The 24,467-nt window shown below is 36.7% G+C and overlaps 1 protein-coding gene across 6 annotated transcripts in view; it reads right to left on the bottom strand.

Annotated features, from left to right (window-relative positions):
- Positions 1-24,049, bottom strand: part of TP63 (tumor protein p63) — a 224,950-nt gene extending 200,901 nt beyond the window's left edge. For 3 of the 6 annotated variants that reach the window (XM_008540827.2, XM_008540840.2, XM_008540865.2), the window contains exon 1: positions 23,351-23,552. In XM_008540827.2, coding sequence (XP_008539049.1) covers positions 23,351-23,412 — 62 coding nt within the window. In that variant the 5' untranslated portion in view covers positions 23,413-23,552. Of the gene's footprint in view, positions 1-23,350; positions 23,553-23,651 lie in introns of those variants that run through there. The other 3 variants (XM_008540848.2, XM_070583419.1, XM_070583422.1) reach the window with 2 other exon arrangements.
- Between the last annotated feature and the right edge of the window lie 418 nt (positions 24,050-24,467).

The following is a 24,467-nucleotide window of genomic DNA, read 5'->3' as shown; positions in this document are numbered from 1 at the left end:
GACCTATTTTCTAGTTCACTGCTTCTTTCCCTGGCTGGAGGCTATGATGAGTCTACTGATGAGCCTGTAGAGGGCATTCTTCATTCTTGTTATACTGGTTTTTTGTTTGTTTGTTTGTTTGTTTGTTTTTAATAGACTTTATTTTTTAGAGCAGTTTTAGTATACAGCAAAAATGAGCAGAAGGTACAGAGATTTCCCATATATCCTCTACTCCTACATAGGTACTGTCTCCCCCACTATCAACCAGAGTATACATTTGTGACACTTGTTGAACTTAAGTTGACACATCATCATCACCCACAGTCATACTTTACATTAAGGTCCTCTCTTGGTGTTGTACATTCTACAGGTTTAGGCAAATATATAACGATGAGTATTCACCATTATACTATCACACAGAGTAGTTTCACTCCCCTAAAAATACGTATTCATCCCTCCCTTCTCAAACTCTTGGCCACCACTCATCCTGTTACTATTTCCATAGTTTTGCCTTTTTCAGAATGTCATATAGTTGGAATCATACATTATGTAGTCTTTTCAGATTGGCTTCTTTCACTTAGTAATGTGTGTTTATGATTCCTCCATTTCCTCCATGTCTTTTCGTGTCTTGATAGCGCATTTATTTTTAGCACCAAATAACATCCCATTATATGGATGTACCAGAGTTTATTTATCAATTCACCCACTGAAGGACTTCTTGGTCCTTTCAGTTTTTCACAAATATGAATAAGGCTGCTATAAACATCCATATGCAAGTTTTTGTGTGGAGATAAGTTTTCAACCCATTTGGGAAAATACAAAGGAGAACAATTGGATCATGTTGTAAGAATATATTTAGTTTCATGAGAAACTGCCAAACTGTCTTCCAAAGTGGCTGTACCATTTTGCATTCCCATCAGCAATGAATGAGAGTTCATGCTGCTCCACAACCTTGCTAGCATTTGGTGTTGTCAATGTTTTGGATTTTGGCCATTCTAATAGATGTGCAATGTTATCTCATTGTTTTAATTTGCAATTCCATAATGATATATAATGTTGAATATCTTTTTGTATGTTTATTTAACATCTGTATTTCTTCCTTGATGAGGTATCTATTCAGGTCTTTTGCCCACTTTTTAATCAGATTGTTAATTTTCTTACTGTTGAGTTTTAAGAGTTGTTTGTATATTTTGGATAACAATCCTTTATCACATATGTCTTTTGCAAATATTTTCTCCCAGTCTGTGGCTTGTCTTCTCATTATTTGATCTTGTCTTTCACAGGGTGGAAGTTCTAACTTTAATGAAGTCCAGCTTATCAATTATCTCTTTCATGGATAATGCCTTTTGTTTTATGTCTAAAAAGTCATTGCCATACCCAAGATCCTCTAGATTTTCTCATTATTGTCCAGCAGTGTTACAGTTTTGAGTTTTACAGTGAAATCTATGATTCATGTTGAATTAATTTTTTTACAGTATTTTTGATGATTTCTTGTCTTGTCTTTATTTTTCCGAGGAAAATTGGCTGTGAGCTAACATCTGTACCCATCTTCCTCCATTTCATACGTGGAATGCCTGCCACAGCGTGGCCTGATAAGCAGTGCTTAGGTCTGTGCCTGGGATCCAAACTGGTGAAACCTGGACTGCCAAAGCAGAGCATGCAAACTTAACCACTAAACAACCAGGCTGGCCCCTTGAATTAGTTTTTATAGAGGATGTAAGGTCTGTGTCTAGATTCCTTTTTGGTTTTTTTTTGCATGTAGATGTCCACTTGTTCCAACATCATATGTTGAAAAGACTGTCTTTGCTCCATTGTATTACCTTTGCTCTTTTGTCAAGGATTAGTTGACTATATTTATGTGGGTTTATTTCTGGGTTCCTTATTCTGTTCCATTGATTTGTCTATTGTTCCATCAATACCAAACTGTCTTGATTACATAGATTTATGTAATCTTGAGCTTGGGTAATGTCAGTTCTCCAATTTTGTTCTTCTCCTTCAATAATGTGTCTACTAGTCCAGGTCTTTTGTCTCTCCATACAAACTTTAGAATCAGTTTGTCAATATCAGTAAAATAACTTCCTGGAATTTTGATATGGATTGTGTTGAATGTACAGATCAGGTTGGGAAGAACTGACATCTGGACAATATTGAATCTTCTTATCTAGAAACATGGAATATCTCTCCATTTAATTAATCTTTGATTTCTTTCATCATTGTTTTATAGATTTCCTCATATAGATCTTGTATTTTGTTAGATTTATACTTAAGCACTTCAGTTTTTGTGTGCTAATGTAAATAGTATTGTTTTCATTTCAAATTCTACTTGTTCACTGCTAGCATACAGGAAATCAATTGACTTTTGTATATTAAACTCATATCCTGAAAGCTTGTTTATAATTGCTTATTAGTTCCAGGAGTTTTTTGTTAATTCTTCTGGATTGTCTACACAGACAATCATGTCTTCTGCAAACAAAAGAGTTTTATCTCTCCCTTTTCAGTCTGTGTACCTTTTATTTCCTTTTCTTGTATTGTTGTATTAGTTAAGACCTCACATAAGATATTGAAAGCAGTGGAAGAGGGGACATCCTTGCCTTTTCCTGATCTTAGCAGGAAAGCTAGTTTCTCACCAGGAAGAAGTATGATGTTAGCTGTAGGTTGTTTGTAGATATTTTTCTTTTTATCAACTTGAGGAAGTACATTCATTCCTAGTTTGCTGAGAGTTTTATCATGAATGGATTTTTGTCAAGTTCTTTTTGAGAATCTATTGATATAATCATGTAATTTTTCTTGTTTATCCTATTGATATGATAGATTATATTAATTTATTTTATATTATATTAATTTATTTTCAAATGTTGAACCAGCTTTGCCTACTTGGAATAAATCGTAATGTTAAAAGACTTGTACCATTTCCTTTTGATTCTTAAATTTTTAATTTTTCTTATACAGTCACATGCTGCATAATGACATTTTAGTCAATGATGGATCATATTTACAATGGTTGTCCATAAGATTAGTACCTATAGCCTAGGTGTGTAGTAGGCTATACCATCCAGGTTTACGTAAATGCAATCTATGATGTTTGCACAATGATGAAATCACCTAACAACAAATTTATCCATTGTTAAGCAACGCATGACTACATTATTCATCTGTTCTTACACGTTTTTGACTTTTTCTATGAAGACCTTAACATATTAATCTCAAAATTCCAACATCTATGCCATATCTGAGACTGGTTATGATGATTGTTTTGTTCTTCATACTATGACTTTTCTACCTTTTACATGGTGTGTAAGTTTTTGTTGAAAGCTGGACATGTAATAGGGTAATAGGAACTGAAGTAAATTTATCTTTAGTGTGATGATTTGTTAATCTTGTTAGAAGTTAGTTAGGCTATGATTAAAGTTTGCTGTAGGCATAGACGTCACAGACTTCACATTCCTCTAATGTCCTTATTTTTATCTCCTCTTTTAATTTTGAGCTATCCTTTGCGAAAGTCTGTGCCTTACAGCTCTTTAATCTGTAATCTACTGCTATTATCCTGGAGTCCAGTTGGTATCAGGGTAAGGTATTGGGGAGGGAAAGGTTCTATAAAATTTCAATTAAATCTCAGTATTTTAGTGGGTCTGTATCACAGGGGTGTGATCCTCACAAGTATGTTTCTCCACTAGCATAGCTTTATCCCCCCCGACCCTTACTCCCTTTACTGACTGCATTATTCTCAATCTATTTTTTTCAAACCTTGATTCCTGTCAACAATGTTACTTTTCCTTCTTACTAGGACATTAAGCCTGAATGGGGCCTGAGTGGGAAGATTTCCAACTGACAAGCCTCTGGCAAAGTCTTTTCCTCTAGATAATAGTCCTTTTGTGCTGTTATGGAGAAAACTCTGTTTATTTCACAATGGTTCCTTTTTCTCTCCCCTTTAATGAGGGATTTTACTCAGATCCTAATAGTGAGAACCTGGTAGGGTTCCTCATTCTTATAAGCCCAGGAAAGTGTGAGTCTCCTTCAAGACTGCAATTCCAAGGGGTATCTCACTGTTAAGCTAGTTGATAACCTCCAACAATTAATCAATATTACCCATTAAATGTTCCTCCCATTTCATGGCTTCTGCTGCAGCTAAGCAGATCTTTACCATGTCTCTCCAAATGAACTTATCTCAACACTTTATGGTGGCCATTCATCCTGCAACCCAACTTCTCTGATGGGTACAAGAAAAGCTATTGACTTTTCAGTTTAGACCGTTTTTTCTTGTTGTCAGAGAAGGAATAACAACCTGTGAGCTCATTACATGTTGGAGTTAAACCAGAAGTCTCCCTAACTAATTTCTAAAGATTTTACCGAGGCAGATGTCTCAATTTTTATTTAATTGTGTTCCAATAGACTAAAAGTAGCTTTTAAAATTATCACTAATAGCCCTTTCAATCGTGCAAATTCTGCGTCCATGAGAAGGTTGGCTGTGGCATTTCTTCCTAACTGATGATCAAGACTTGAAATCACTACAAAATTCACTGAAGGCTGCTACAGTTCAAGATCCCATGATCTTCTCACTGAGGTGTTCTCAGTGGAATGCAAAAGCTAAAATTTGGCTTCTCTCCACTAACTCAATTAAGATCCCTTTCAGCTCATCAAGCTAAACAAAAAATTATGTTATGGGCATGTGACAATGGAAAATAAGAGGACGTGGATGAAAGAGTTGGGCCAAGAAACTTCATGTCGAAATCTTAGTGTAAGGTATCTCAGCACATGAGACATTTCTACATAATTAGCCCATTAATGCAAATATAAAGGGCTTTGTAATTTCTGGATTTTTTTAACTTATTTATTCTACGGATCATAGAGGGTTTTTTTTAGATAGTTAGATATTTTTGTAAAAAGCTATTACAACATGGGCATATCTGAGAAATCTAGTCTCTAGCAAGTTCAACATTAGTAATTTCATATCTCTCCCACTAAGACTCAGCTGGAAAATACTTCTTAAAATTAGTTTATTCGGGGGCCAGCCTGGTGGCATAGTGGTTAAGTTTACACACTCCGCTTTGGGAGCCCTAAGTTTGCAGGGCTGGATCCCAGGCACGTACCTACACACTGCTGATTGAGCCATGCTGTGGTGGCATCCCAAATACAAAATAAAGGAAGATTGGCACAGATGTTAGCTCAGCAACAATCTTCCTCAAGTGAAAAGAGGAAGATTGGCAAGGGATGTTAGCTCAGGGCCAATCTTCCTCACCAAAAAATAAAATTAGTTTACTCCAAAATAAAAATACATACACCAAATATTTGTACACATATTTCTTAAATAACACCTCAGATACTTTTATGCTTTAATATCAAATCCAGTAAACAACAATAATCATAAATTTATTCTAAGATTAAACTGATCTTCCTGTCCTATAACATCTAAAAAATATATAACCTATCTTCTTCCACATACATTTCCATTTTAGTAATCTATTTTTTCGTTTAACCATGAATGATCCTTGTCATTTGTTTATTTGGAACTATTACAAGTTTCTTTTTAAAAATAAAAAACTTGGTGTTAACATTCTTTTACTTAATATTTATTTCAAATGTTTAGAGGGAAACTTCAACAGATTTTGTACTTTAAGACGTTTTACTGGCAAATGGGTCTCATGCTTTTCACAGCTTTTAATAGGTACAAAGTTGTCTCACAAATAAATGGGAGATTAGGAATATAGCATTTACTATGAATAACATAAACAAACATAAAGAGAGCATTTAATCATCATTTGATTCTTTAATCTCTTCAGCCTTAGTGGAGGGTGGGCTGAAATTCAACCATTTCTCCCTCAAGCACAAAGGACCACATGAAAGACTTGAGATTCTTCTCCCTAACACACTCTTTTGGCGCTAAAATAACAAAGACTAAGAATCTGTTTAGATTTAATCCCTTAAAAAAATATAAAGGTTAGAGATAACTAGAAAAGCACTTATTATAAATGAAACACAGTTTAGGGCAAAACTTTAAGAAAATTAAACGGCAAAGAATTTTTGCTTAACAAGTACAGTTCAAGAAAGCTTGCCTACCATATATCCAAAAAGGTCTAGTTTTAGGTAGACTCAAGTGAGCCATCTGGAAAATTAGGTTGAGTATTATGATAAAAGCAACAACATGATACAATGATTTGAAAAGAAAACTGTACTTGTTTCAACCAGTTTAAATTTAGCAGATAAATCTATTGAGCAGAGTTTAGGACAATTACATAAGATAACTCATAATAGTGACATAGAATGAGGAGAGCTCAGGTACTGAGAAATAAGATTCAGTGCTTTTTGTGAGTAAAACAAAAATATAGTGGATCTCATTGGCAAAGTCACCAAAAGAGACAGAGATGATCTCAGGCCAAAAGCAGAGTGAAATCTGATCAACTATATTAACGTATCTGAAGGAAGAATGTGCTAGTGGGGTGGAGAAATTGTTGGTTGTTGGCCAGGGCTGAGGAATAAGAAGAGAGGAACATTCTGTGGGGTCTCCAGCTCTATTCTGGCACTTGTATATTCTGGCCCAAGCACATGAGTATTTATATGGTCTTTTTAGTGTATGTATCTTATGGAGTTAGCTTTATGGAGATGAATATGTCAGACTATCAAATTATCCCTTTATCTCCCATTTTTCTGCTGTGCCATATTCATCTAGCAACATTCAGAATCTGATTTGCTATCCCCTACAATATGTCTACAGGAGAAGAATACGTTCCACAGCCAACAGAAGCTTGTTCAAGATCATCATATTTCTCATTGTAAGAAGTAATACATTGGCTTTCTATTTTCATATATCAATTTCTGAGTGTTTGCTTAATCAAGAAATTGATCTTGTGCTGAAATATCAGGCTTCTAAGCTTTCGAGGTTGAGAACCAACTTTGGACTGACATATACTCACTCAGGTAATGCCATGCTGTGGCCAGATACCCTTCTACAGATGACACCCAAGCCCCAAATGAGGTCCATCTCCATAAACTTCAACAATTCTGTTGGTCATATTTGAAATATATCCTTGATACTACCACTATTTACCATCTTAGAACAAAGCACCATCAGCTTTTATCTAGAACAATAGCTCTGAGACTTTGTCTCTACAAGACTATTTCCCACATAGCACACAGCTAAAGTGATTGTTTAAAACAAAAGACAAAATAAAATCTGTATGAGAGAAAAATCAATCCTTCTTTATACCCACCCTCCACAGCCCTGCTCCCTAATAATTGGTCTCATCTCTTATCTCTCTGTTCTTGCTCACTCTGTTCCAGCCAATTTGATCTCCTTGCATTCCCTGCCTGACATTATCTTTTCCCTCAAGGTTCCTTCCTTATTCCATTCAGATTTCCACTCAAAGATCACCTCACCTGAGAGGCCTTATTAGATAACCATCCCATTTAATACAGTACTCCATCCAACCCTGTCATTCTCTATACCCTCATTTTTATGCAGAGACTTCCGACCATGCAACATGTTATGTGCTTATTTGTGGATTGAGGATATAAGTTCCGTGATAGCAGGGACAAGTGTTTGCCCACTAGTGCCTGGAATAGGGCTTGGCACATGGATGGTACTCAGTACATTCTTTTTTTTTTTTGGGTGAGGAAGAGTGGCCCTGAGCTAACATCTGTTGCCAATCTTCCTCTTTTTGCTTGAGGAAGATTGTCACCAAGCTAACATCTGTGTAAATCTTCCTCTATTTTATTTGGATGCCACTACAGCATGGTTTGATGAGCAGTGTGTAGATCCAAGCCCAGGATCTGAACCTGAAAACCCTGGGTGGCTAAAGCAGAGCATGTAAACTTAACCACTATGTCACTGGGCTAGCCCCAACTCAGTACATTTTTTAAATGAACAGTTGCAAGAGAGAAATACATAATAACAAAAAGTCTCTTTGATTAGATTCAAGGTGTCTAATCCTGCCTTTGCCCTCAGTTAGGCATCCGTGTGATGTTCAGCAAGTCACTAGCTCACTACCTTCAGGTTATCTATAAAATGGAACTGATAATAGCTATGTGGCTCAAATACGGTGTGTGAAAGGGTTTTACATGATAAAATCCTGAACATCTATGAGGGATTTGGACAAATAACATGTCCAGGCTTACAACCAGGATAGGTAGCAAAGTTTAGTAAGAACACTAAATTCGGAGTGTGAAATGCTGACTGTAAGTCTCAATTCCCCCATTGACCAGCCCTGTTACTTTGGATCAGTCATTTTTCTAGCGTGTTTTTTTTGTTTGTTTTTTGGGGTTTTTTTTCCCTGAGGAAGATTAGCCTTGAGCTAATATCTGTGCCAATCTCCCTCCACTTTATATGTGGGTCACAGCCACAGCATGGCCAACAAGTGGTATAGGTCTGTGCCTGGGATCTGAACCCATGAACCCAGGCTGCTGAAGTGGAGTGCTGTGAATTTAACCACTACACCACTGGGCTGGCCCCTCTAAGCCTCATTTTTAATCCTCATTAAGCCTCATTTTAAGTCACATTTTACTGATGAAAGAGAAAACCTCTTTCTCTTTTTCACTAAGAGTTTTTCACTCATTTTAAAGAAATTGTATCTTCCTCATCAGGAAAAGCAACATAAGCAACAGTGACTAAGGATTTTTTATGAACTGTTTCTCCATAATTCATTCAGCCTACAGTTGTTTACTGGGTATTCACGTGTGCCAGTCTCTGTTCCAGGTGTTTGGGATGAGTCAGACAACATCCTGCCCTCATGTTGCTTACTTTCCAGTGTGGAGAGACAGATAAGAAACAATGAACATAATAAATGAGTAAATTAAATAGTATTTTGAAAGGTGATGTGTGTTACATAAACAAATAACATAGTAAGGAAGTAGAGATTGGGAATGTGTGAAGGGAAGGCGGTCAGGTCACAATTAAATAAGAGGCCATGACATTTGAGCACACACTGTCATTGAAAGGCATTTTTTCTCTTTTTCCTTCTCCTCTTACTCTGCTCCCTTCTCTTCCTCCTCCTTCTCCTCTTTTTTCTTTTTGCTTAAAATTTTGAAACTATACTATAAATGTATTTTGCATAATATTATGGAAACTATGCATTCCTACTGGATTAGCAGATTGTAATAATATATCTTTGAAGAAATATTATTGTAAATACCCTTTGAAATTAGTTATTTAACCTTTCCATGCAGAAATCTGTAAGCTTCTTAATTACAAAGTGCAGTTGATCTCTTGGGGTCTCTCAATATCATTCTCTTAAAGAAAACAATATTTCCATTACAGATGAAATTTTAAAAACTCATGGATATTCTTTAGTCCACTTGCTTTGAAACTCATGATTTTTAGTGCTGATTTTTCTATTCTTGGAAATTGCTGTAGCAAGGGGGTGGAGGGAGGGCAGAGGTCTTTTCTGCTTTTTTAAGACAATGTCCCCTCATTTGGCTTCCACTTTCCTAGCAGGACTGAATGCCCAAATGACCAAGCAGCTGGACCGTGCAGGATGAGGGAAATGGCAAAATGGATGGCAGGTTTCCTGAGAACCAGTCATATAGAGTTTGCAATGGCTTTCTGGGAGAGCACAATCAATTGATCCTCTCGGTCAGCCCTGTGGATTGTAGTGTACGACTAAACAAAGCCACCAGAAGACGACCTGTCGAGCTGGGCCCTCTAAAAGGGAGGTTACTGAAATTAGATTATAGGTCATATTTAATAATTTTGGTCAACTGATCATCAGAAAACTTAGTCATATGAACCAGTCATTGTCTTAGCACAGATATTATCACTTTTAGAAATTTTTAATACCCCAGGGGAGACCTAATTTTTTAGGGCATGACTAATTAAGAAAAAGTCCAGAATGACAAAATAGTCATTTTTAGCCTAAAATTTTAAACTGAACAACCACATCAGCATTTGAGTGGCTATCTGATTACAGTGACCCTCCTCCTTGTGTAAAAAAAATCCACCTGCAAGTTGGCATCGAACATTGGTGTCTATCAGGACTTCTGGAGTTCTTGGAAGTGACAAAGTGCTAGACAAATGCTATTATTTATAGTCTGTCCCTGTTCAATGAAAAAGATCCACGAGCTGCTGCTGCCAAGAGTAGCATTAGTTACCCAGACTGACAGCTTCATCTCCGGGTTCTCATTGGTTGAGACCGAATAGAAATCTTTGGGCAATGAAAATCCCTTGTGACTAGAGAAGCCTATTTCAGACCCAAGCTGCCTTTTGTTTCCAGCAATGTTTGCACTATACACATTCTCACATGGCTGGACATGAGGACCAAAGCCATTTTGTCAGGAAATAAATTATGGGTGTGGTCTGCAACCGTCTCTAGTATCAAACCTGGTTCATTTGCCTTTCTCACTTTTATTTTCACCTTTTTTATCCTACGATTTATTTCTGTTGTTATAAGGGGGCCAATTCTAATTAGTCAAGTTCCTGCCTGCCTTATATCTTCAATTTGGTCCTTCACTTGGTCTGAAACAATGTATTATGGGAGGAAAAGGTAGATGAAGGGGAGGGAACAAAAGTACAAAAATGTGGAACAAAAATATTTCAACTGAATTAAAGTCATTACTGAATGCCTACTATGCATAGGACTCAATGTTAGCCACAGTACATACTCAGGAATAATTAAAAGCTTAGTCATTTAAGTAAGTGAATATAAATACCTTAAGAGAAATATAAATAAAGTTGTATGGCATATCAGAAAAGGAATATAACACATTATTTGTAATGATAAACAAAAGGTTTATCCATTCATTCATTCACTCATTCATTTATTGTGCGTTTGTAAGGTACCTACTGTATACCCTCAGAGAACGTCAAAATAAACAAGACAGGCCCTGACCTTGAAAGTTGTATAGGTGAGTTCTCAAACTTCAGTGTGCATCAGAATCCCCTGAAGAGTGTGTTAAAATACAGATTGCTGGGCCACAATGCCAGGTTTCTTGATCCAGTAGGGCTTGAGGGGGCCAGAGAATGTGCATTTCTAACACATTCCAAGGTGCTGCTATTGCTGTGTTCCCAGAGTCACAGCTGGAGAATGCTAGGCTAGAGCGATGCTTCTCAAATTTAACAAGTTCGTGAATCCCCTTGAGTTATTGTTAAAATACAAATTCTCATGTAGTAGGACTGATGTGGGCCCCCAGATTCTGCATTATTCCATTATGTACTCCACTTTGAGTGGTGAGGATCTCGTAGGCGGACAGAAACTTGTAGTAAATATACACAAGAGACATTATGAAATAAATAGAAATTAAGACAAACCTTCAAGAAGGGATTGGGTTTTGGCAGGGGAGATTGTGAGGATGTGCAGAGGGAACAGGTTCAGCATAGGCTAGGGGTGTGAGAAGTGAGGGAACGATAGACTGTGACCAGAAGGGAAGTGTAAGATGGTATGATTGGGGACCAGAATAACTTTAAGTAATGATGAAGTCCAGGAAATAGTTGTGAAGATGGGAACTTGAATGGAGTGGAAATGGGAGCTCCTCAAGTTGAGGAAGCTGAGGAACTGTGAGACTCCATTGTAGGAAGGTCTTCAAAGGGATACTGGAGTTCCCAAAGAGTTGGCCGAAGTAAAGAGGAAAATGGAGCCAAGTTACAGAAGAGAATACACGAAAAATCACTGTATTGCTATGAAGTTCAGTAAATCACTTTGATGGCAGAGGTTTCAGAAGACACGAGATTGCTGAGTAATAGAGGGTAAACAGTGATCTGAAAACAGCAATGTTGTACAAAAAATACCTTGGTTTCTTCTCTTGGCTCTCTGAATGAAAAGGAGTACGTGTAGGATACTGCTTCTACTGAGGAGCAATGAACATTATGGGTGTTTTCAGAGAAAGAACAGCTTTCAGTTAAGACAAGCTGGCAGAGGAGCAAAATGAAAAAAAGGTCAAAGATGGAGGGAAAAATTTGTTCAAAAGATGATGGCAAGTCAAAATACTATACTGGAAAAAAGTATCCCATTGGTAGATGGAAATGGGAAAAAAGTAGGATTAATCTGAATAGAGTTGAGAGTATGAGGAAGAGAATTCTAAGTCAGCTAATTTCAAAAACAGAAAATAGGAAACGAGAGGTTTGTGAGTTATCAAAGGCAATGGGGAGCAAAAGCAGTGAATGAAAAAAAAAAAAAAACAATTAAAGGAGAGTTTTTGAAGTAAGTGCTCCCAAGTTTCCAAACTGGGCAATTCCAAGCTTTCAAAGTTGAAACTTTGTGTGTTAGGTCCTAGGCATTATGACTGAAACTCATTTATTTCCAGAAGTATAATAGATTATCCTCAAATTTGGCTTTCCAGGGTTGTATTAATGGTAAAAATGACACTTGGTAACATTTTCCCTCTTTAGATTCAGACTGTTTTTCTAGAACATTAAAATGATTAGTTTTGAGGGTCTCTAAGAATTAAAAAAACTTATGACAAAAATCATTCCAGTGAATTTACTGAGAGTTAATTAAGGTACTGACCAGACAAAAATAAAGGAAAAATCAGTATACTACTCATCTCCACCAGTATCTAGCTGTTTTAACCAGGGCAGATTACACAGCCTCTCTGTGCCTCAATTTCTTCATCTACAAAACAAGGATAATATGAGCTACACCTATATAATGCTTACTATAATTAACTCATTTACTTCTCAAAGCAAGGCAGTCAGATAGGTAGTGGTATTATCATGCACATTTATACAAGAGAAAACAGACACGGGGAGATTAAGTTAGGAGATCTAACAATTGGCAGAGAGAGAATTTGAACCAAGGCACATTGGCCCCCAAATCCAGTCTCTTAAACGTTATACTGCTTTCTCTTGGTTAGCAATAGATAATACTAGGAAATACCTCTTAAGGTGGTTTGAGGATTAAACGTGTAAAATTAAATATACAAAGTGCTTAGAACAGTTTTTGGCACATGGTAAGTATTCAATAAATACTAGATACTTAGCTGTTTATGTCTCAGCTCACTTTCTAAAAGTACAGGATCAAAAGTTGAGATCTTTGAAAATTAGTAATTATGGTTTCTGTAGTTGCCCTAGTTAATAAAACAGTACTAATTAAAACCACATGTCATTTTACATCTACTAAATCAGCAAAATTTAAAAATAATGATGTCTAAAACTGAAACTCTTTGGCAAAATACGTTGGCACACCCTTTTAAATAGAAACGTTTTCCAGAAACTTGAAAAAGTATATACCCTCTTATTTGCCAACCCTCTCACTTCTTAGGTAGTAGCATATTGTGGGGAAAACAGCAAAGTGTCTAGGTCAGATAGTCTTGGGTTCTGACTCTGGGGAGAATGAAAATGCAAAGAGGTTCTTCCACTTACTAGTTAAGTCACTTTGGTTAAATTAGTTATCTCTCTGAGCATCATTTTCTTCATCTGCAAGCTGGAGATATTACTTAGCTAAAAAAAAATGCATTATATGAGATAATGCAGGGAAATTACATGGCACTTTGTATGGACTGAATATGTATTAGTTTACTTTCCTTAAATATTTGTTCCATGAAAAGATCCTAAGAAAATAACTCAAAAGAGAGGTGGCTATATAATATTTTTAATTTATAATAAAAATTACAACCAACTTAAATGCTCAATAAGGGAAATGATAAAAGTATTACGTTGCATTGATATGATGAGAACCTCATGCAGTTACTTATATGATAAACGCAAAAATATGTGACAAATGAAAAGTTCTTATGTAATTTATATAATGGATAAAACATTAAAATTACTTTATGATTATAACTTCTATGCGTAAAAAAAATTATGGACCTAGAAGACGATGTGAAAAATAATTGTTTTACTAGACTTTTCTTTGTTGGCTTCCACTATTGTTAAAAACGTGTCACATGTCTAATAATTCTTGGTATCAACTCACAAGTACTTTTATCTGAATATGTTTCACCTGAGAATACATGAAGTGCCCTGACATTTATGTTTCTATCTGAGCTTCAAAGATTTTCCTTTACCTCACACTTAATTCAGATGATTCTAGAAGCAGATTTGCTACAGTAAAAACAAGTACTTAAAAATCTGGAACTCGTAAATTTCTTATTATATATTCAATATCTACCATTTAGTAAATATTTGCTGATTATTGAATAGTTTTGTAGTTTACAGTGAGATTGAACTATTTAAGGCATTATCATTTCCCTTTTTCTATTCCTCCTTGTCATCCCAACCAACAGTATTTATTTAAATATTAGCTAATTTACAAAACTCCTTTAAAATGTGCTGAACAACTCAGATAAACTAGTTACTGAAAAGCAGTTGTCCTATAAAACCCAAAAGTCATAGATTTTGTCAGTTTTATTTATGTGTTTTTATTTTTTGATATGTTGCTGTCACAATTTCTTACTTTTACTTACAAAATGCTCTAATTTCACTTCTGCAGAGCAAAGCTCAAACTGGTTGAAAAACAAAGCACTTTGGGCTATTTTTAGCTTTTTCAGGTATATTCTGTCTTCCCAAGAAGCAAAAAAATAGAGAGCATTTATGAAAAACAGATTGAAAGGGAGGGAGAAAAGTAGAGAGGAAAAAAATGAGCTTTCCCCTTTACTGCTTTGAGGAATTCAAGACTTAGAGGTAAAATTGTACATAAATTTTATGTAAGAAGTTAAGGTGGGACCTCAAATCCCAGAGAGAAGGGCCGGTAGTGCATTCATAGATAGGGCAACACTGAAGGCTTTTGCTCAGAAGACACACTTAAACACGTTTAATAAAGTGTGTCAGTGCAAAGGCAACATTAAGGATAGCCTACATTTGCACCAGTAGTAACTTGAAGAGAAATCATTCAAATATTTCAAGTTTTAGTGAAGAAAACTCAAAGCCACATCAGCCTCTACAGGATACAAAGAATTGCTTATGCAGGTGCAAAGATTTATTATACCAGATAGTATCAATTATGATGCTAAAACAGTTCATTTTGACCCAGAAGTCTTTTGATTGCTCATAATTTAGTTTGAAAATGCTGTCAAGCAGAAAGTTAGCATTCATTGCTTGAGATAACAAAAGTGTTAAAAAGAATAATAAAATGGAAACATACATCTTATTAGCACTTTTTATTTAGAGGAGGTTGCAGTGTCATGGAAAGGTTGGAAGAAAGTGTTTTCTCATTGAAAGCCTTAATAAATACATTATAATTATTTATATAGTTAAGAAGTAAATGACACTATTGAATTCAAGCACCAAAATGGAAGTTTCACTGAACCAGAAAAAGAAACGAAGAAAGAAAAGCTAATAATGAATTTCAAATAAAATAGTTAAAGCTTGGTATTTTTAAGGAAGCTCTAAAAACTGACTATCTTGATGAAATATCAAGATATCATAGGGGGATAAGTTAAACGCAATCAACAGTCTTAAGGCATAACGTACTTGACTTTAGAAGCAAAAGTCTCTGTTTCAGTGTTACCCCATCATGAATTTGTATGTATTCTCTTATTTATTTCAGTCTACACCACCATCTGTGAAAAAGCTCACATTAAAAATCACTCTATGGGCCAGTCCAGTGGCTGAGTGGTTAAGTTTGCATGGTCTGCTTTGGTGGCCAGGAGTTCACCAGTTCAGATCCTCGGTGTGAACCTACATACGGCTCATTAAGCCATGCTGTGGTGGCATCCCACATACAAGAACTAGAAGGACTTACAAGTAGGATATACAACTAGGATATAAGTATTGGGGCTTTGGGGACCAAAAAAAAGAGGAAGATTGGAAAGAGATCTTAGCTCAGGGCCAATCTTTCTCATCAAAAAGAAACAAAAAACCTTTAAAAAAAAATCTACTCAAGGTAACCATGTGACTGATTAAACTATCACACCAGCTTCCAATTTTGTACTTCTTGACTCAAAATGCTTTGTCAGTCTTAATATTATTGTGATGCTGGTTTTGCCCTCAATTATGAGAGAGCTGCCTGAGTTAATGGAAAATGAGAATGTGTGTTTGCTTGTTCAACTTGACAAATTGTTCGCTCACTTGAAACAAAAGAAAAACGTACTGGAAATTTGAAAGTAGTACGGGGATTTTGAGCCCTTGCATTTCTTCTCTAAGCTTAACAATGTCAGTCTGAACTTCAAAGAGTCTAATTCGTAATAAAAAGAAAGTCAGATACAAATGGAGAATAGAAGGCAAACAATAAGAATAGAGTGATAATTAATTCTCTCTAAGTTATCCCCCAAATATTATGGCTTAAGGTAAAACAGAAATGTTAATAACTGTCATTTCCAAAACCTTGACTAACCAATAAGTACACGTCGCCCCACGTCCATTTCTCATCCTATTTTAAATGGAACAAAGTGACTTTCAGAGGTTGGGAAGTGCATAATTACACAGATCCAAGCCTTTGGACTTTGATCATAATTATAGTGCTTTATCCATCCATCACTTGTTGCTTGAGGACTATTCCTTCGTGAGTTCTTTAAAGGAGATAGAAACCCTGTCAGGACAAATTTGAGCTGCAAAACAGCTCATCAGAAACTTGGCTCTCTTGACTTGAAACAGATTGAAAATTGCCACTTTAATCTCACAATCCGTTTGGCTTTTAAGTAAAGTGAGACAGAGTCTCTCTTCGGGAAGGCATGAGTCTCTGCTGTTCATATCACTGGGTGCCTTTTTATGAGCTTCTATTGGGATGTTGGGTCCAAGTGTACCTCACTGTAGGAAGTGGTTCTCAAAACTAGGTGTGCAAACACACGAATCATCGGGGTTGCTTGATAAAAATGCTGATTTTGCATTCTCTGCCTCCCCCATCCGCAATTTCTCAGAGGGAGGCATCAATGTGATTGTAAACTGAAAATAAACTGGGAATCTGGTAGCACTAAAAATTCCGGAGCTGTTTTCCCAAGAGTGGTCTGAGAACTACGTCAATAAAAATTGCCAGTGTTTACGCTGCAATTCTCAGGCTCCACTCAGACTTACCAAAGCATAGTCTCAGGGTGTCTATGGAACAGCTCTTGGAATTCCTGACAACATCAGAAGTAGACATGTATATTAACGGTGTTTTCCTGAATCTGAATTTGGGGTGTACAGTTTCAGTTGTCATTTAAGAGACAAATATACCTCTGTGTAAAGCATTTTGAGGAACTTTCACAGATGCTACTAACAAAAATCACCCTCCCCATTTACTGCCTCTGGGGTGGGTGCTTTGCACTTGCAGGCTCCAGGCCGCATGTCCCGTGTCCGTCTGCCCTTCCTCGTGCCTCTCTATTATTTCTATGCACTTAGTTCTACTTGCATTTCCTAAGGTCTAGGATTGTGTCTTACTCAATCTTCTACCTTCTCCACTTAGCACCCAAAAATAAATAGATAAATAAGTTCATGGAATACTTTAGTTAAATAAACAAATCAAAACAAAAAATAATTTTAGTTTCCATCTCTGCAATTTGGGGATAAAAATCCTGGTGAATGAGTTTCCTACTGCCGCTGTAACACGTTACCACAAGTTTAACAATTTTTTTTTAAATATTTTTTTTTCTTTTTTTCTCCCCAAAGACCCTGGTACATAGTTGCATATTTTCAGTTGTGGGTCCTTCTGGTTGTGGCATGTGGGATGCCGCCTCAGCATGGCTTGATGAGCGGTGCCATGTCCGCGCCCAGGAGCTGATCCCTGGCGAAAACCTGGGGCGCTGAAGCAGAGCGCACTCAACCGCTCGGCCATGGGGCTTGCCCCCACAATTTTAACAATTTAAACTTACAGCTTAACCAATACAGATGTATTGTATTACAGTTCTGTAGGTCAGAACCCTGAGACGGGTCTTGCTGGGCTGAAATCAAAATGTTGGCAGGGCCGTGCTCCTTCTGGAGGCTGGAGAGGAAAATCTGTTTCCTTGCCTTTTCCAGCTTCCAGAGGCTGCCAGCCTTCCTTGGCTCATGACCCACTTCCATTTTCAAAATCTGGTGAGTTTTTTATTACATCAAATCACTCTGACTCCTTTTCTACTTCTCACTTCCACTTTTGAGGGCTCTTGTGAATACATTGGCTTCTCATGGATAATCCAAAATAATCTACCTATCTTAAAGTCAGCTGATTAGCAGCCTTAACTCCATCTGCAACCTTCATCCCCATTTGCTGTGTAATATAACATATCCCCAAGTTCTGTGGATCAGGACATGGCTATCTTTGGAGGCCATTATTCTGCCCACCACACCTGCCCGCCTCCCAGGTGGATCAGACACAATGTATTGGGAAACACTGTTAACCGTAAAGTTCTATGCAGATCTAATGAAATACATTCTGTGCAGTAGAAATAGTATTGAAAGGGGAGTCAAGAGACTTGAATTCTAGACCTAGTTCTGCTACTATTTTGTTGTGTGATCTTGGGCAAATCTCTTACCCCTTCTCGGATTCAGATTTCTCAGTTCTAAAGTATAAGAATTGAGAGAAACAAGATCATATCAAGACCCGTATTGATCATTGGTCTTAATTTAAAGATGATATAGAGCAAAATGGAACTTCAAGTATGCCTACATGAGGACACAATTGTTGTTCAGAAGGCATCCCCACTCTGCAGGTATGCTATACACACAATAGTAGAACTGAGCAATACACTAAGGGGATGCACTTCGGAGTTTAGTTGGGTTCATATTTAATTCTCAAAGTCCTAGTTGTGAATAGCTGGTTGTGATCAAAGGTTGTTATTCCCACTTACCTTATGAGGAAACTTTGATTTCGATAGCTTAAGTGATTTCATGAAGTTCTCATAACAAGTTAGGGGTGGAGTTAAGACTGTTATCTAGATCTTTTGACAAGTCCTACATTCACTCAATTAACACACTTCCCTTCCTCCCTGCCATTTAAATGCACTCACAGCTCAGGAGCAGCATACAGAATTATAACACATCACACTTTAGGCTAACCACAGTTGGGCAAAAAGGTCTTTTGAAACTTATTCTTGTGAAAATTGTAAGGATTTGAACTGTTTTTCTTTGTTACAAGTGATGGATACATTAATCCCTGTTGATAAGTTGTACCTTCACATTTCTTTATGAAACAATTCTTCCTGCCCTCTGCCTCGCTTCACTTCAAGTACTGATATAAACAATATACAAAGACTGCAGCATGTTGGCTCATTCTTGTCAGTCAAACGATTATGGAGATGCTGAAAATGAGTGGATTAGCCTTACTAAAAACTGCTTTGCACACTGAAATGGGTGGATACATCCTTTATCTCACATCAGAAATTATATCATATTATTATATGTTATAGCAATTTTGGAAGTCTTCATATGCACATAAACATCACTAGGGGAATGTTTTTTATTTTTGTGCTTGCCCTGATCCTGGCAGGAAAAACATTGCTTGAAACAAGAGCAGTTGAAGAGAGTTTAAGGAAAGGACTACTTATCAAGAGATAAGGGATATGGGAAGACTTTTTGGAGTTGCCAGAGGCTGGGAATGGTTACCAAACCTAAGCTTGAAGGAAAGGGAGGGTGGGGACCAGTTCCTCAAACTCCAGACCCCTGAACCTGTCGCAAGGGCTTCTGACAGGACATGCAGCCTCAAGCACAAAACCCAACAGGGAGGCGGCCAGGGAAATATATACCCCAACTTCACTCTCCTCGTGCCCTCCAATCCCCTGCTAGCAGTGCCCACTGGTTGAACCCAAGAGGAAACCAGAGGAGAAAGGAACTGTCAATGCAATCTTTAGAAGTCAGCTTCCTAGAGTACAGAGCAAGAAGGAGAAGGATGGAGGACAAATGTGGAGAGGTAAGAGGAAGACACCCAACCCAGAAGCAGATCTGCCTTTATGTGATGTTATTTGACAAATGAAAGGATCTTCCACTATAAGTTCACTGCCACCACCCTTCCTTTTGGGATATATTTAGAAAGCACAGTTAACAAAGTTGACCTTTAAGCTAGTAAAGCATAAAATTCACAATCAATATGTAATTTACACAGGAAATACTTCTTACTCATCCATATCATACTTTAACATTTTGAGTTTCTTTTGAGAGTGACCGAGAGAAATAATGCAAAATCATGTTACGAGTGGTTCAAATTGTAATGTTTCATTTTCTTTTATTTTTAGCCTGTAACTCTCACATTATTTCAAAATTTAATCTTGATTCATTTTTATCATTTTAACTGGTTTGTTTTTAAAACGATACTTTGAAAGAATTTAATCTGTCTTTTAGAATTACTTGGTTAAAGAATCTATTTTAAAAACTTGATGGCAATTCTAAAAACTAAAGGATGCAAGAAAGCCCAAACTATAACCCAAACAATAAATTAACAAAGATTTAGTTTCTAAAATGCTATATTTTAGACTCATCTTAAGTATTTACCTAATAAAAAATGAACAAACAGAACTCATTACATCTAGTTTTCATTTATAGGGAAATGGCAATTTACTCACTGGCTCGTATTTATTGAGCTTGCATAATTTCACCTATGATTTAATATTTTCATTAAAATTGTTAGCAATAAAATGATAAGACTTGGGATTTTGTCCACCTTCTCTTCTTCTTTATAATGGTCAGTAACATCAAAGAAGAAATCTAAACTCTATAGTTCAACTGCTCTTTTGATTTTCAGAAAAATTTTTGTCAAGACTAAAGTAATTTAGTGTCAACATCAGAGCACAGCTAAATGAATAATATGTCAATAGGTTCAGGCACAAAGGAAAAAAAAAACAGAGGGTGAAATCTCAATTTTAACTGAGAGCATGATTACCATAGTACTTTGAAATATATATTAAAATTGGCTTTTGGGGAGTGGCATTAATATTCAGTAATAAATGATAATAGCATCTCTCATTTATGCTCTTCTGTGATAAAAGGAAATTCATGCATTAAGGTAGCTTGGAGTTAAAAATAACAAGGTATCCTGTTCTTTCCTTTTTTGAAAATTCTCTTTCATGACTTCTTTCTAAAGACAAGGTCAGGAAAAAGACAAATTTAACTATGTAGATGACTATGATTATGGAATGATTAAATTTGGTCTTTCTTAAAATAGATTTTGTAAACTGAGAACTACAAGCGTTGTCTGCTTAGAAAAACCAACTCAAACCCATTCACTCATTAGGCGTCACAGAGAAAATTGTTTGATTCCTGCTTTGACAATATATACAATATCATAGATTTCTCACAGTGCATTTCACTTATTCATTCATTTATTCACTAAGTAGTATAGACAGGAAAATAGTAATAATTCAATCCTTAAAATACACGACAAACAGTTAAAATGTTTGAAGAAAATATATCTGTTATTAAATATATAAGTACTATAGAGTTAAATAAATGAACATTACAGCCATATCTGATTCATTTTCGTATTTCAAGTGCATGGCAGCAAGCAGATGCTCAGCAACAAAGATTTTTCTGCTCTTTAATTCTATTTAAGTCTTCCTCACAAAAGGGAAGTATATAATCTTGACTGAAACAATTTATTAGACATATAAATGCTCCTCGACCACTCTGCACCTCAAGCTCACAGCTCCCCAACTTCCTCCCTCCTTTCCCCGAAAGTGACACCCACCATGATTAAAGCTCTGGGCATTCAGCAAAATTCAAAACTATTTTATTCAAAGTACTATTATTATTTCGAATTTGACAATCTGCCAAAAACTGGGATGAGATTTGCTCAATGAATTAACAGGTTGTTGGGACAATATTAAAAGCAATTTCCTTGTTTACTTATTTTTCCAGGCTTCTCTCAACAATAACTAGAAATGCCCCTACACAGAGGTCTACAGGATGGACCCACGGGTTGCTAGTCAACAAAAGAAAGTCCCTTCTAGAGTTGGGGCAGATCCAAGTACCAACTTTTCAAAAGATGCTCTCGGGGGCCAGGGAGCCTGGTGGTCCAATGGTTAAATTTGGTGTGCCCCTCTTTGGCAGCCCAGGTTCAGTTCACAGTGTGGACCTGCATCATTCTTTGGGTGGCCATGCTGTGGCATGGACCCACATAGAAAATAGAGGAAGATTGGCACAGATGTTAGCTCAGGGCAAATCTTCCTCAGGAAAAAACAAAAAAGATGCTCTCAAGGGAAGCGTTATACTGCTGATGTTTCATCAGACCTGTCCTTTTAGAAATATTATTTCAAAAGATTTTTAGCAGAATAAAATATTTTGAGGGTGGAAAAAAATTTGAGAACCAGAAAATCTTTGGTGTTTTTCTCTTTATCCACCCAATCCTCAGCTTCAGCTAACTCTAAGTTTCAAGTTATCCAAGAACATAAACTCCAGAGCCATTTGTTTTTGCTAACGTTGTTGTTCATGGCAGACAGCAAGGCAGGAATCAAGTCACCATTCACGTTTCCCATTTCAACCTGGAAGACCACAAACTTGCTTCCTCTCTCTCTTTCCTTCCTTTTTCTCCCTCTCTTTTCCTTCTCTCTCCACCTTTCTGCCTTACTTCTCCTCTTCTGCTTTCTCCACAGCCCACCAGAAACCACACAGGAAGAGAAACAAAAGTCGACATAGTCCACATGAATGTTCTACCTGGTCACAAATCATATTAATGAAAAAAGTCACACATCTTCCGTAATTGCCCAGGCAATGCGACAGCAACAGCCCTGCCCAGAGAGCCCACTCCACTTCTGGGATGAGGCTCCAATAGGCACTGGTGGTGAATGACAAGTTAACCCCTTTGTGACCCCTCTGTTTTCAATACTCACAGGACCTCTCTCATTAGTCTTATAAAATAAAGTATGAAATTCCAACATCAAATCTCATGCTGTTAAATTAACAACATCACACTGTTACATACGACTTGAATATCTCTCATAACTTTATGACTGGAAAAACACTGTTCAGATTTCGTTTACTCGTTTAAAAATAGCATACTCTAATTTGAAACACATACGCACACACATCGTGCCTGCTCACTAATATTCCCTCTTACTGCAAGGCAAATGTTCCTTCCTACAAACATAAATAACATTCAGTATAATCATAAGTTTTAAAAGTCAGATTTGTCAAAAGATGATGTTTGTTATGAAACAAATCAAGAAGAAAATATTCCTTAGAGCCAAAATGACAAGCTACAATCTGTTTCGTATAACAATGGCTATTTATCTATTTTTTAATGTATAAATCAAAATTATTCTGTGTTTATTTTGCCTTGAAGATCATCCAAGGATTATTATATCCCTGTCCAATGAGATTTCATCTTCTTGGGTGGGTGAGTGCTGAGCAAGGCAAATAACAGATTTTAAACCTCTTAAATGGTGTGTTAATTTTTTAAGAAGCCATGGGAAGGATTGTCTTCAAACTTTTTGACAGTTTGTAGGTCCAGACATAAACTAAAAAAGAAAATCAGAGAAGATGCCCAAAGACCACTTTCAGTCCACAGAAAGACAAAAATAATATCACCGTGCTCATAAACAAGGAGTTGCTCTTTGTATACGGCAGAAACACTGATAATACACAAGGCACTCCAACTAAGTTTGAGAGAAGTTACGTCACGTTTAAACTCACCGCTGGATGTAAGGGTCGGGACAGTACTGTAGGGTGGCACACCGTGAAGTTTCAAAATTCATTTCCTTCAATTCTCTTTGATATGAACAAATGGAGAACAATTACATAACATATACACATATACCTGTGTATAGATAGATAGAAAGCCAGGAGGCTAAAAGCAATAGGGTCATATGCTATCAGACATAGAAGTTTAGACACTTCCCCCTTCACACACATTTGCAAAGAGGCGGAGTGTTTCTTGATTTTAGCCAATGAGATTCATCCAGTAACTAAAACATCAGAAACAGTCAAATCTTACCAGCTGGGCATCCTCTCTGAAGTCGTTCCTCCCCCTGTACCACAGCTTTAGAGTCCTTGACGTATAGTGACCACTCTTGGCAACTTGGAGGCATCTCTGGACTTCTGGTCTCTCTGGTGATTGGATGCTGGCATCAGTGGCATCAGAGTTTAATTTCAGCAGCCTGGACTTTTGTAACACAACTGAGCTGATCAGTGTCCACCCTGCTCCAGCTAATTAACGTTTCCCTGTATTTGCATACTGATTTGATTTGAAGACTTCTGAAACTGCTTCTGGAGCTAAGTTTTTTTACAGAGCTGCTTAGGGAGTTGTTTTTTTTTCATCTCCGCCTCCCCCTCCCCCTCCCCTTCATTCTCCCTTTCAGCCAACCGCCTGTTGTGGTCACAATCTCAAATAGCAAAGACAGGGAAATTCCTTGATTATATTTAACCTAGAACTCACTCTTCATCTCAGCTAAGAGAAAGAGATATCCATTCACATCCCTTTAGAAGTTTTGCCTGCCCCAAATAAAAGAAAATATCCTTTGTTGAGTTTTTTTAATATCCTACCTCAAACACACACACATAATTTGCTTAAAGTGATATTAAAATGGAAAATATTACCTTAGACTATTTTGAATTTGATAAATTTATTTTAAATTGCCTGTTAATGAAAACATTCTAGCTTATTTTAATTTCTGTTAGTCTGTGTCACTCTCTTATTTATGCCGTACTGTTTTTGCTAGCTTTGGTTTTGCTTTGACTCGACCGACTTTGGAGTAAAACCATTAAATTGTTTATATATCCAAAAATTAATATAGTATAGAAAAGTGTACAT

Source organism: Equus przewalskii, chromosome 18 (assembly GCF_037783145.1).
Source record: "Equus przewalskii isolate Varuska chromosome 18, EquPr2, whole genome shotgun sequence".
Classification (NCBI taxonomy): domain Eukaryota; kingdom Metazoa; phylum Chordata; class Mammalia; order Perissodactyla; family Equidae; genus Equus; species Equus przewalskii.
Note: the sequence above shows the minus strand (reverse complement) of the source record. Positions and strands in the feature narration are given on the sequence as shown.